At 41.1% G+C, this 10,960-nt stretch overlaps 1 protein-coding gene across 1 annotated transcript; it reads right to left on the bottom strand.

The window, feature by feature from the left end:
• Positions 1 to 2,961: 2,961 nt before the first annotated feature.
• Positions 2,962 to 10,896, bottom strand: ERH (ERH mRNA splicing and mitosis factor). The gene is made up of 4 exons (XM_044436308.1): positions 10,699 to 10,896; positions 8,709 to 8,796; positions 6,701 to 6,821; positions 2,962 to 3,388 (listed from the first exon to the last, which is right to left on the bottom strand). The coding sequence occupies exons 1-4, from the start codon at positions 10,699 to 10,701 to the stop codon at positions 3,286 to 3,288; spliced, it is 315 nt and encodes a 104-aa protein (XP_044292243.1). The 5' UTR covers positions 10,702 to 10,896; the 3' UTR covers positions 2,962 to 3,285.
• Between the last annotated feature and the right edge of the window lie 64 nt (positions 10,897 to 10,960).

Here is a 10,960-nt window from a genome sequence, read left to right on the forward strand (position 1 = left end):
GTGCATCACTGATTATGTTCCCTACCATGAAATGTCACTGTGGCCACCAATTTGTATTGCTCTAAGAGGTAATTCAATAATTCATGGATGAAAAAGCTCATCAATGGCTACTAGTCCTGATGACTCTACACTATCTCCAGTATCAGAGGCAGTATGCCTATGTACACCAGTTGCTGGAGAATATGAGCAGGAGGGTGGTGCTGTACTCATATCCACCTTTATCATCATTTGATAAAGATACTCAACATAGTGAATGTGTGAAATGTTTATTGTGGCTTAAAAGTGAAGTAAGCAAAATTTTTCACTTGTTGGCTATATTCACCCCCTTTGCAGTGACATGTCTGAATAAAATCTGGTGCAAAACATTGCTTCCAGAAGTAAAATACTGTAAGTAGCTGACTGGATTCCACCTCTGTGCAATTTCACAGGATTTCAGATCAAATACACCTGTTTCTAGAAGGGCCAGAGGTTCTTGGAAAACATGTCCAAACGAACAGCTTCAGGAAGACTAAGTAGAAAACAAAATGATTCCAGGATAAAGTTGTGCAGAAGCACCAATTAAGGTGGTTCTTAAAAAATATCCTAAACAACAAACATCCTCCAGAGCATCATTAAATTCATTATTACAAAATAGAAAGGATATGGTTCAACCACAACTGTTTACAGAAGGCCATCCACCAAAACCCAGTGACAAGGTAATGGGCATTCATCCGAAAAACAACCCAGGTGAGGCCAGTGGTAATCTTAAAAGAGCTGGAGAGATCTGCAGCTGAAGTGAGAGAAACTGTCCATTGGAATCTATCACCCAGACATTCCACAAAGCTGGGTTTTAGGAAGAGGAGCAAGAAAACCATTGCTGAAATAATCCCTTACCGAACTTTGGAGTTTGCAAAAAGGCTTATGGGAGATACAGTAAACATATGGAAAAAGCTTCTCTGGTGTGATGAGACCAAAACAGAGCTTTCTGTCCTAGCTGCAAAATGCTGATGTTGGGCAAAGCTCATTACCCTGTGAACACCATCCCTAAGCTGATGCATCATGTGGTGGGAGTACTTTTCCTTTGCAGGGACTGAAAAACTGGTCAGGATTGAAGGGAAAGCAGATGGAGCCAAATACAGAGCAATTCCAAAGGAAAACCTGTTTGTTACCAAAGGACCTGGGACTTGAGGGAGCAGGAAAGTGACTGCACACTGCCAAACACTAGGGTGGTTTAAAAGCAAGAACCTGACTGTCTTAACCCAGTCAAATTCAACTGAGAATCTATGGCAAGACATGAAATGTACTGTTCACCAATGGTCTTCATCCAACATGACCAAGCTGAAAGACTTACACAGTTAAGATTTTGCAGCTGGAATTGCTGACAAAGGTGCTTTTACCACATATTGATTGGTGTGTGAATGCTTATATTGAGCAACAAGTGTCAGTTTTTGTTTACTTTTGTGCCACTATATACTTTGTTCTGTCAGTGTAGCGCATCAGCTGGCATTGGTAACCGTTCCAATAAATGCATTTCAATTCTCAGTTGAAACACAGTAAAACATGGAAAAGGCAAATGGGGAGTGAATGCTTCTGTAAGTCTATGTATTGGCCAGTTTTAGTTATAACAAGCCATGTTGAAATCCATGGTGGCATGGCCTGTCATATCTGAACCCATCAACCATGGCAAGGTGCAGTCATGAAACCATGCAAAAAAGCCATAGTCACTTCACCATGCCTTTTCATATTTGAACCCAGAACCATGCTTCTTCCATAAAGCTCTCTGCAGAATGCCCACGGCTTCAGCAGTTACTCCGATCTACTCTTGTGGCTATCCAGGTCTGCCTAGCAACTCCTGACTTGTAGCCTGCAGCACTCCGACTGGCCACTCTGTACTATTTCCTGCACTGCCAGCTGCGGCTTTGGAATTTTGGTGGCAGTGGGACATGGTACCACATTGCCTCCAGCTGTGACTGTGCAGACAGCCATACCTGGCACTCTTGTCTGGTCACTGGTTTGTTTGAGCAGCACCAGGAAACTGCCTACCATGTGCTCCACTCATGCAGCCAGTGTTCTCTTCTTGCAAAGGTTGCCTACACAAAAGCAGCATGCAGGCTCCGCACAGGGATCTCCAACTGGGTGCTTCACTCTGAAAAGCCTGTGTTTCCCACTGTCTGCTTCTTGCAGCTCTTTCCCCGACAGTCCTTGGGATTGCTAACAAACCCTGCTGCGTTCTTCCCCTGCCACAGCCGTACAACAGTCTAAAGAGCCAGCTGGAACTCTCCTAGGCAGTTGCCCACATGTCCCTCAGGAAGGTTCAGAGCTCTGGCCATGGGCAGTACAGAAACGTAATTAAATAATTACGTCCTCCGTGTGCAGGGAGAGGTAGCATGTGCAAGTCATAGAATCACAGTAGATTTGGAAGGGGCAATAAGGCCATCAGGTTGAACCCCTGCTCAGTGCCAGACTCCAAATTAAACCGTCCCTGCACAGAGGAGCATGGACACCTGTGCAGTAGAGGAGGAAAGAGGTGGGTATCTGGGGGTGCTTGTATGTTGGAAAAAAGCAAGACAACAGCAGGACAGGCTATTCTAGAGGAACAATGTTACCCTGATTGCTCAGTTGCTTTGCTGAGCAGCAGAGGGAAAACATGCTGGGGCCCCCCCAGCAAGCGATGCAGGCAGGAGCAGTGCACCTTGGGATGTTCAGCTGTGTGGGCTGGTGGAATACCAGCCACCATTAGGAGGAAAGTCAGAGGAGGGTAGAATCCATACACCTGACTGAACCCAGGATCCAAGGAATGGCCCTGCTAGGTTTAAATGCCTGACCTGGTTTAGCACTGTGTGTGAACACAGCCTAGACAGTCATGATACACTGAGATGTAGACATTCATTATCTTGCACAAGCTAGTCAAATCAACCTTCAAGATGTTTCTGCAACAACATGGCCACGTTTGTGTAACTTATTAAAGAATGACTCAACACATATAACTAAAGAGAATTTATTGAATTCTTTGATGACTTGTGGAGAAAAACAGAGAAGGACATACACAACAACTGGTAATGCTGATGGAAGCAATCATGGGGGCTTGCTGAACAAAAATAAACTGTCTAAACAAAGAGAAGTATTAAACTAATTATTTTATTGTTAAAAATCTGAACTGAAAAATTCCCTCAAAATTCTAACAGACTCAGTCCCATATACAGACTAACGAATGAACTGGAGGACTACAATACAAAATTGTCACTACAGAATGCTGTACAGACCTGTAGTCTAACCCTTCTTTAAAGCCCTGTTAACCATGCTGTCTTATTTGCTTGCTTGCTGAGCTTGTCTGCGGAGGAGGACATAGATCTTCTCCTTTATCCAGTCTTTATTGTAGGGCTGGTATGTCTGAGTATCAGCACGATAACTGGCAGAGAGGGAAAGAAACAGGTCACTTAAGGTTGTATAGCTTTATTATGCATTCCTTCAAAGCAATTTCAGAAATCCAATAAGGTTCAACATCTTGGGACAGAAGCAGAACCCAAATTTCTTAAACAGTGGGATGCTGGATCATTCTGTGCCAGGAATCAGATAATTTCCAGCTGTTCTGAAATAGGCCCCACCAATGTCCTTATGATTAATTCACTCTTGATGGTATACTATGGAAGGGGCAGTACCAGAACCACTATTTTGATATCGACACGCATAAAAAGAAAACATTGTGTTCCAAGTGTGCCCTCTGGTGGCTTAGAAAAATCGAAAACATTTCTGAATGCCCAGAATTCACCTAAGGTTTCTGATCTAACACTGTGATGAGCACAAGATGCTGGAAAGTGTACAGCAGCATGTCATTAAATGACTGCCTATTAGAAGAGTGGGCACTGATCCGGAGAGAGGGGGGGGAGGGGGGGAGAGAGAGAGAATCCTGATTCAAGTCCAGATGTGGCACTGAAACTGCTTGTCAGCTGAAATGAACGAACCCTGAAGGGAGAGTAACAAAGGGAGGACAACCAGATCTCCATGGGCAACTATGACATTATTATGGACTGCCTGTGCAGCACAGGGTTAGGGGACAATTTTTCAATGGTTCTGCTCCAGCATAGTGGGTGAATTCCAGAAGGTGGGGACTATAGTGTAAGTTTTATTTCACAGTATCTATTTCCTCTAACTCCCATGCTGTTTTAAGAGCTATAAAATAAAGCCACTGAATGCAGTTGCATGGAAGTTTCCAGTAAGGTGCCATCAGTATGTTAACATTATCTCACTCTTTCTCCTTTACATCAGAATCAGAGAAGGGAAAGGAAGTGGTAAACTGGCACCTGGAAACAGTAATGAGCTGGATGAAGGTTAAGTAAGAGATTGCAGCTTAATTCAGAGAAGATGTGTCTAATTACTGTTATTCAGTAGCTCAGCTGAAGTAAATCTGTATCAGCCCTGGACTGGGCAGCACTCCTCCATAATGAGCACGTTTATAATTTTGGAGTGCTGTTAAATCCAACCCTGATGTTCCTGCTGTACTCAAAGCATCACTTTCACCAGCTCAGCTTGCTTTACCAACAGTGACAATTCCTAGAGACAGCTTTGCCAAGGTTATCTGTGGTCTAGTAATGTCCAGGATAGATTATGTTAATTTGTTGTAGAAGAGGCTGCCCCTGAAGAGTTTTTGGAAATATCAGTTCATCCAGAACACCCTGAGTATTTACTACACACCCCAATATACAATTCATATCTGCACTGTTTTCAATGTATTCCTGGGCTTGAATCAAGGTGCTGATTTTGAATTTAAAAACTCTTAACGCACAGGGACTAGACATTGAAGGAATGCCTTCTCCTTTATGAACCAAAGGAATATATTACGATTTCTTCTTTTTCTTTCTAATGTTACTTGTTATGCTTCACTCTCTTGGCCCAGCTTTACACTCCCAAAGACCAAATTAGTAAACACAAAGAAAATACCCATGACTTTCTATCCACTGTGCTACTTTCTCATTCTGTCTTAACTCCATGGACTTAAGGACTATGGAATACGCTCCCCAAAGAGGTTCGCCTGGTGCCGTCACTTTATTCTTTTCAGTGCCAGGCTAAAACCTTTTTATTTTCTCAATATTTTAAGGTTTGAGAGTTATTTTAATATGGGTTTTATTGTCAGAAATTAAGATGCTGTGTTTTATTTTTTTGTCTGTTAAACCATCCGAAGACTATAGTAAGGGGCAGTCTAAAAAAAAAAAATTAAATAAATATTGGCCCAACTCTAACAGCACATAAACACGAAATAATAACAATCCAATCTAATCTACATTTTTGCACATGCAACTTTAGCCCAAGAAACTAAAAGTCCAGAACTTACAAATCCAGGACTTTAGGCAGAACAGAGACTGAAACTGAAATGAGTGTTCATGTTTGATTATTAGGCAAGTTCATTTTTATGAGATTGTAACTGCAGGTTTTGTACTTTTATGAATGTTTTTAATTCTAGCTGTGATTTTTCAAAGTGAGATAAATACTGGATATTTTATTTATGTCTTCTATAGACAAAAATCTATTAAAAACCTACTCAATTTTATGCAACCTATTTTTTGTTCACTTCCAATTTATTGTGCTGTTCCCCCACATCATTTCATGGACGTGAACTCTGTTCCAGTTTTGGAACAAAAGTCAGAATCCAAGTTAGCATACTGGAAATTCCCCGCAACTATTCTTTAAGCCACCACTGCCATGCACCATTCCTTCCTTCTCAACTGGATATAAATTGGGGGAAAAAAACCTGCTAGCCATGCAAATAGGATAAATAGACAGCAACATCTCATTTAACCTTTTGACTGAAAGTAATATTTAATTTAGTAAATATTAATATTTACTAATATCCTATAGGGTAATAAGATTTGGAAGTTACTATATTAATTATTCTATATTTACTATAGAATTTTATTTAAGCACAACTTTAAAAATGAATTTATTAATTTATATCCCTCCTTTCTCTTATAAAGAACACAAAGTGGCTTACTTAATTCTCCTCCTCCTGCTCTCAATCTTAGCCTCATTACAACAGCCCTGTGCGGCAGGTTGAACAGAGCAGACATACTTGGTTACAGGAACATTTAACAGATGTACTGCCACAGAAACCTTTCATGAGACTCTGGCTTTGAAAGAAGTTAAAATTCCTGAAGGATCCAATCTATGGACCATTTTCAGTGCCAGATTCCAACTGACCTCAGCTATACATAGTTTTTCAATTGGCTCCGTAAGTCATGTGAGTGATCCTTATGGTTTTAAAGCATTGTATGTGCCAAATATAATCCAATTCATGCTTTGGGCTCCTAGCAAGGAACTAAAATTTTGACAGCTGATCAATACTGACATGTAATTGCTCCCAAACTGCAGCAATGTTCATCCAAAGCTTTGGACTGCTCAATTTGAAAGCTCAATATTAGGCTTCATAATCAGTCTATTCAAGTACTAGTTCTACAACAGCTAATGATTTTTAAGAGTTACAAAATGTATTCTACATGTAAAGGAAGTTTTATTAGAGAATTTTTGTCCCTTTCAAAATCATGTTGCATTCTAAGTAACACAATGTAGATGTGTATTTTACAAATAAAACATACAGGCCATCTGTAGTTGTCAAAAGAAATAGTGTTGTTTATCAAAATATTCAATGTTCATTGCATATATAGAAACTGTAACATATATTCATATGCTAGAAGAGGTAAGTTTGCAGAAGATATGCTAAAATACTTACACAAGACAGCTGAGGTCAGCCAAATCATCAATGAAATCAAACAACTGGCTAATATCATATGTGATTGAAGGACTGTTAGGATTCATTCTCTTCAGGTGTTCTTCATACATTTTACAAACTCCTGAGAAGACATTGTTCAGCACTTATATTAGAAACTCACAGGGCCCCAGCTTGCTACTTAATACTTAGATGTCAAGAAATGTATGAGAACAAGAAATCAGCATGAAAACAAGTTTATGTTAAAAGATTAGCTCAAGTATAGCAGATTTTATATGGATAAATAGGCAGACATGGCATTAGAAGTCTTCATCATTCTAAACAAGCATTAAACAAAACTTGGATGACTGATCTAAAGATTTTAGATTCTTAGCTCTAAAAGTCTACAGATATTTAAAGGAAATGCTATTAGTCCTCTAGCAATTTGTCAGTGATGTGTATTCCATAGACTTATACATTAGCCTGGCAAAAGCCAAAAGCCAGACTCTCACAATGTGAAAAAGTAATGCCCAGTCTAGGCTGTACTATGCTTGGTACTGTATCACTCCCCACTGCCGTATGACTGCAGACAGTATGAGGAGAGCACTGAGTTGAACACCACTAGCAATTCGTCCAGTACTTTGTTTGGCTTCTGCACAGGACACATGATGTACATATCAACCTATTTTACTGGCATTTTTTCTCCTTCTCTAGTCTGTGTTTTGAGGCCACTTCTATTGTGCTTGCAATTCCCACACACTACATGCAAGACATGAATATTCCAACCTAGTGGGAATTCTGATCAGTGTTGCAACTCCCCCCCCCACCCACCACCACACCTTCTTTTCCACACCCATCTTTCTTTCCTCCTGCTCTCATTCCCTCCTCCTTCCTCACACTGATTTTCATGGGACTTACAAGCAGAAAGCGGGGAGGGGCTTTGCATCTATTTTCAGTGTGCACCTCAAAAACATGCAGCCGTGAATAACCATGTAATTTGTTTTTAACTAGTCTGCACAGCGAGTAATGATGGCTATATACTGCCTCCTCTATTTTAGGCAGTTTGTCTGTATATACCAGTTGCTGGAGTCATGTGCATCAGTTGCTGGGGCTGCCTAGAGAGGTGGTGGGATCTCCCACACTAGAGACATTCAAAAAGAAACTGGACGGCCATCTGAGTGGGATGGTGTAACTTGATGTCCTACAACAGCAGGGGGTTGGACCCGATGGCCTTCATGGTCCCTTCCAACACTATCCTCCATGATTCTATGTGAGTATACTCTGGTACTTATTTCCCACAGGTGGCTACTTAGCCACTGGATGAACAGAATGCTGGACTATAGATGGATCTTTGATCTGATTCAGCAAGGCTGGTATGCACTTGTGCACTGGGCTTGAAAGGCACACCCTAAAAATAGCACCATAACCTCCCTAACTTCTTCCCTCTCCATCTCTCTCTTCCTTCTCCATTTTTAATAATTATTTTTCTCTGTGTACCTGGAAAGCTGTGCAGCTGTCAATAACCATGTTCCTGCACAGCATCAAAGGTTTACATGAAGTTAGTCTAAAAAAAGCAAACTGAAACAACAACCTGATCTTCCATTTTCCTACAATTATACTGAATCTTGCAACATGTGTTCAGGCTATAAGCACAAATGGTAAAACAGACCATCTATTATGAATAAGTTCCACCTATTTATCCTGCAGTTACAATATCATGTGTTTGGAGTGGTGCTCAATCATGTAATAAGAACTGGATACTCTGCTATACTCATTAGGGCATTCACCCAAGCAGCCATCACATTTTGAAAAAAAATATCAGCACAGAAATTTCTCATAAATAAAGACATTCTAGTGTACAACCTCTCACCATGTATAAATACAGGCAGTACAGCTAAGAAGAGGGCAAAAACTCAGGATTTTTACTGGGTTGGTATTTTCCCCAAGGACTTGCCCAAGATAAGAGGGGAGTGAAATTTAATATTTGGAGCCAAATAAGCTGAAACATCTCCATTCGAACAGTGGTATTTACCTTCCATGCACTCATTCACAGATTCATAATCAGCATAAGTCCTGCCTTCTGGTCGTTTGGTAGGCTGAACAAGCAAAATTGTGTGAGACTGTACAAAAAGAAAGATATTATCTGGATTTTTAAATATACTATAAAAAAGCATGCTGACTTGTTTCCAACAAAAATTATAGAAGACATGTAAAACAGAAAAATTAAAGAGTCCTCAGTACTCAATCTTATGCCATCTTTCATAACGGCAGAAGATTTTTATAATGTCTGGGAAATCTCCACATTTGTTCTGAAGGTCATGAAATCTGTAGCTATTTCCCTGCCAAAAATATATGTATTTTCTAGACAATTAAAGAAATCTTAGATGTTGCAGAATGGGCTGGAATGGTGCCTCATTCACTCCATTTTTTGCACTAGCTGGAGATTGGAGAACCATCCTAAAGCTGGAAGGCATTGGGAAGTATCAGTCCAGTGCTTAAAAACCAGATGATTATCTTGCTAAGAAGATCTGCAGCCTGCCCATTTTTGGTGCACTTACCTTTGCAGTCACCACTATCCCTTGGATTAACAGCATGCTTCAATTGACAGCTGTCAACAGTTTGCAACATTCCTGTATGTAGTCACCTTATTGTTTTACTCTGTGTAAGCTTTAGCTGGTCAGGCAAGACTGCTCATATTTGAAAAGCAATTGAGTGCACCTGTGCAACTCTGCTTTTTACAGGGATAGGTCTATCAAAGACATTTGCACATGTTTTGGGGCATGGGAAAAAGTGACCCTGTTTGGAATCTGAGAATCTTTGGAAAATTAAGAGGGTTCATGATCAGAGCAGACGAACAGAGGTTGTGGTCAGAACAAGGGCAGGGAAGAAAAGGCAAACTGTACCATACAGGACATTAAGATACTGGCTGGGGGACCAAGGGAGAAGGTGGGGAAAACAACCAAAAAAGAAACAGCAAAGCAACCTCCACTCTCCCCCAAAAGACACTCCATACACAAAACACACATAGGTAAAGAGATAATGAAATAGTACTGTAAATGAAAATATGAATAGGGACAGAGAAGACCAAAACCCCAAAGTAACGGAAAGTCAGCAGTTTTAAGCAGCTGATTGAAAATTATATGAAGATCCCTATGGTATTTCAACAAGTAGATTACTCTATATCACTCACTGAAAACAATCATAAGATACTTTCAGCAGTGCTACCAGTATTGCTTTACAAATAGATGTAATATTTTTACTGCACCTAGCTTATTTTGCATTTTGATTTATCCCGAGTTTTACATCGTATATCCCTATTTGTAAGCTACCTTGATTTTTTTAAAATTCAAAATCAGAAGGTAAAAGTTAGAAGCGAAGAGTTTAGGTAAACAAATAAGAACGCCATATAATCAATCTCTACTTTCATACACCAGGTTGAGGCCCGCCTTCCTTTTGGTCTTGGAAGCTCCATGGGGACGATGGGGCCTAAAGAGGTGCATCCTAAGGACTGCACACTTTTTTGTTATTTGTTTAGTCGCAAAGTCGTGCCCGACCCATCAGGACCCCATGGACACCATCCTTCCAGGCTCTGTTGCTCCCACCATCCCCCGGAGACCACCCAAGCCCACAGCCACCGCTCCAGTGACCCCATCTAGCCACCTTAACCTCTGCCGTCTGCAGACTGCACAGTAGGATACATCAAACCAATTTTGAAACGCGAGTAGTCTTTCCTCGAACTAGGAATTTAGGGCATCTTTCGAAGAAGCGGGAGAGAAAAGGATATAGAAGTGCTGTCCTCCTTTAAAAGTAACATGCGCTTTCGAGGAGGAGGCGTGGGGGGGGTTAATTTAGGCAAGCAAAAGACTAACTGCTCCGCCATAACCAGCTTAGGCCCAAAGCACTACAAAGAGGAAACGGAGGCCAGCACATGGAGCGCCTCACCCTTGTTCCGCACACCCAGCCCCACTTTCACGCCTCAGCCTAAAAGAAAAGAAAGCGCAAACGCTCCTCTCTTAACTCACCATGGCGACTCGTTTTACTGGGCTCAGGCGCGAAGCACAAACTCTCAACGACTTCTGTACCACAATGCACCGCGGCGACCGGAAACAGTTCACCTAGCTCAACGTGCCCTCCAAGCCCATCGGCACCTTTTTTCAGAATCATAGAGATACCACGGCTTTCATTCAACGAAATCTGGAATCTAGAGCGGCAAAAATATTCATCTCGCGAGAGTGCTCCTCAGCGCGTGAGCAATATTTCACGCAGGAGACGGAAAGGCCGTGA

The sequence above is a fragment of the Varanus komodoensis genome, unplaced genomic scaffold (genome assembly GCF_004798865.1).
Source record: "Varanus komodoensis strain SLA01 unplaced genomic scaffold, ASM479886v1 scaffold3, whole genome shotgun sequence".
NCBI lineage: Eukaryota > Metazoa > Chordata > Lepidosauria > Squamata > Varanidae > Varanus > Varanus komodoensis.

Bases quoted from the DNA above. Each gene is read 5' to 3' on its own strand.
- ERH (XM_044436308.1), bottom strand. The intron at 6,822-8,708 runs GTAAATACCACT...ATGTCTTCTCAG, and splicing joins TGTGAATGAGTGCATGGAAG to GAGTTTGTAAAATGTATGAA. The intron at 3,389-6,700 runs GTAAGTATTTTA...CCTCTCTGCCAG, and splicing joins GCTGACCTCAGCTGTCTTGT to TTATCGTGCTGATACTCAGA.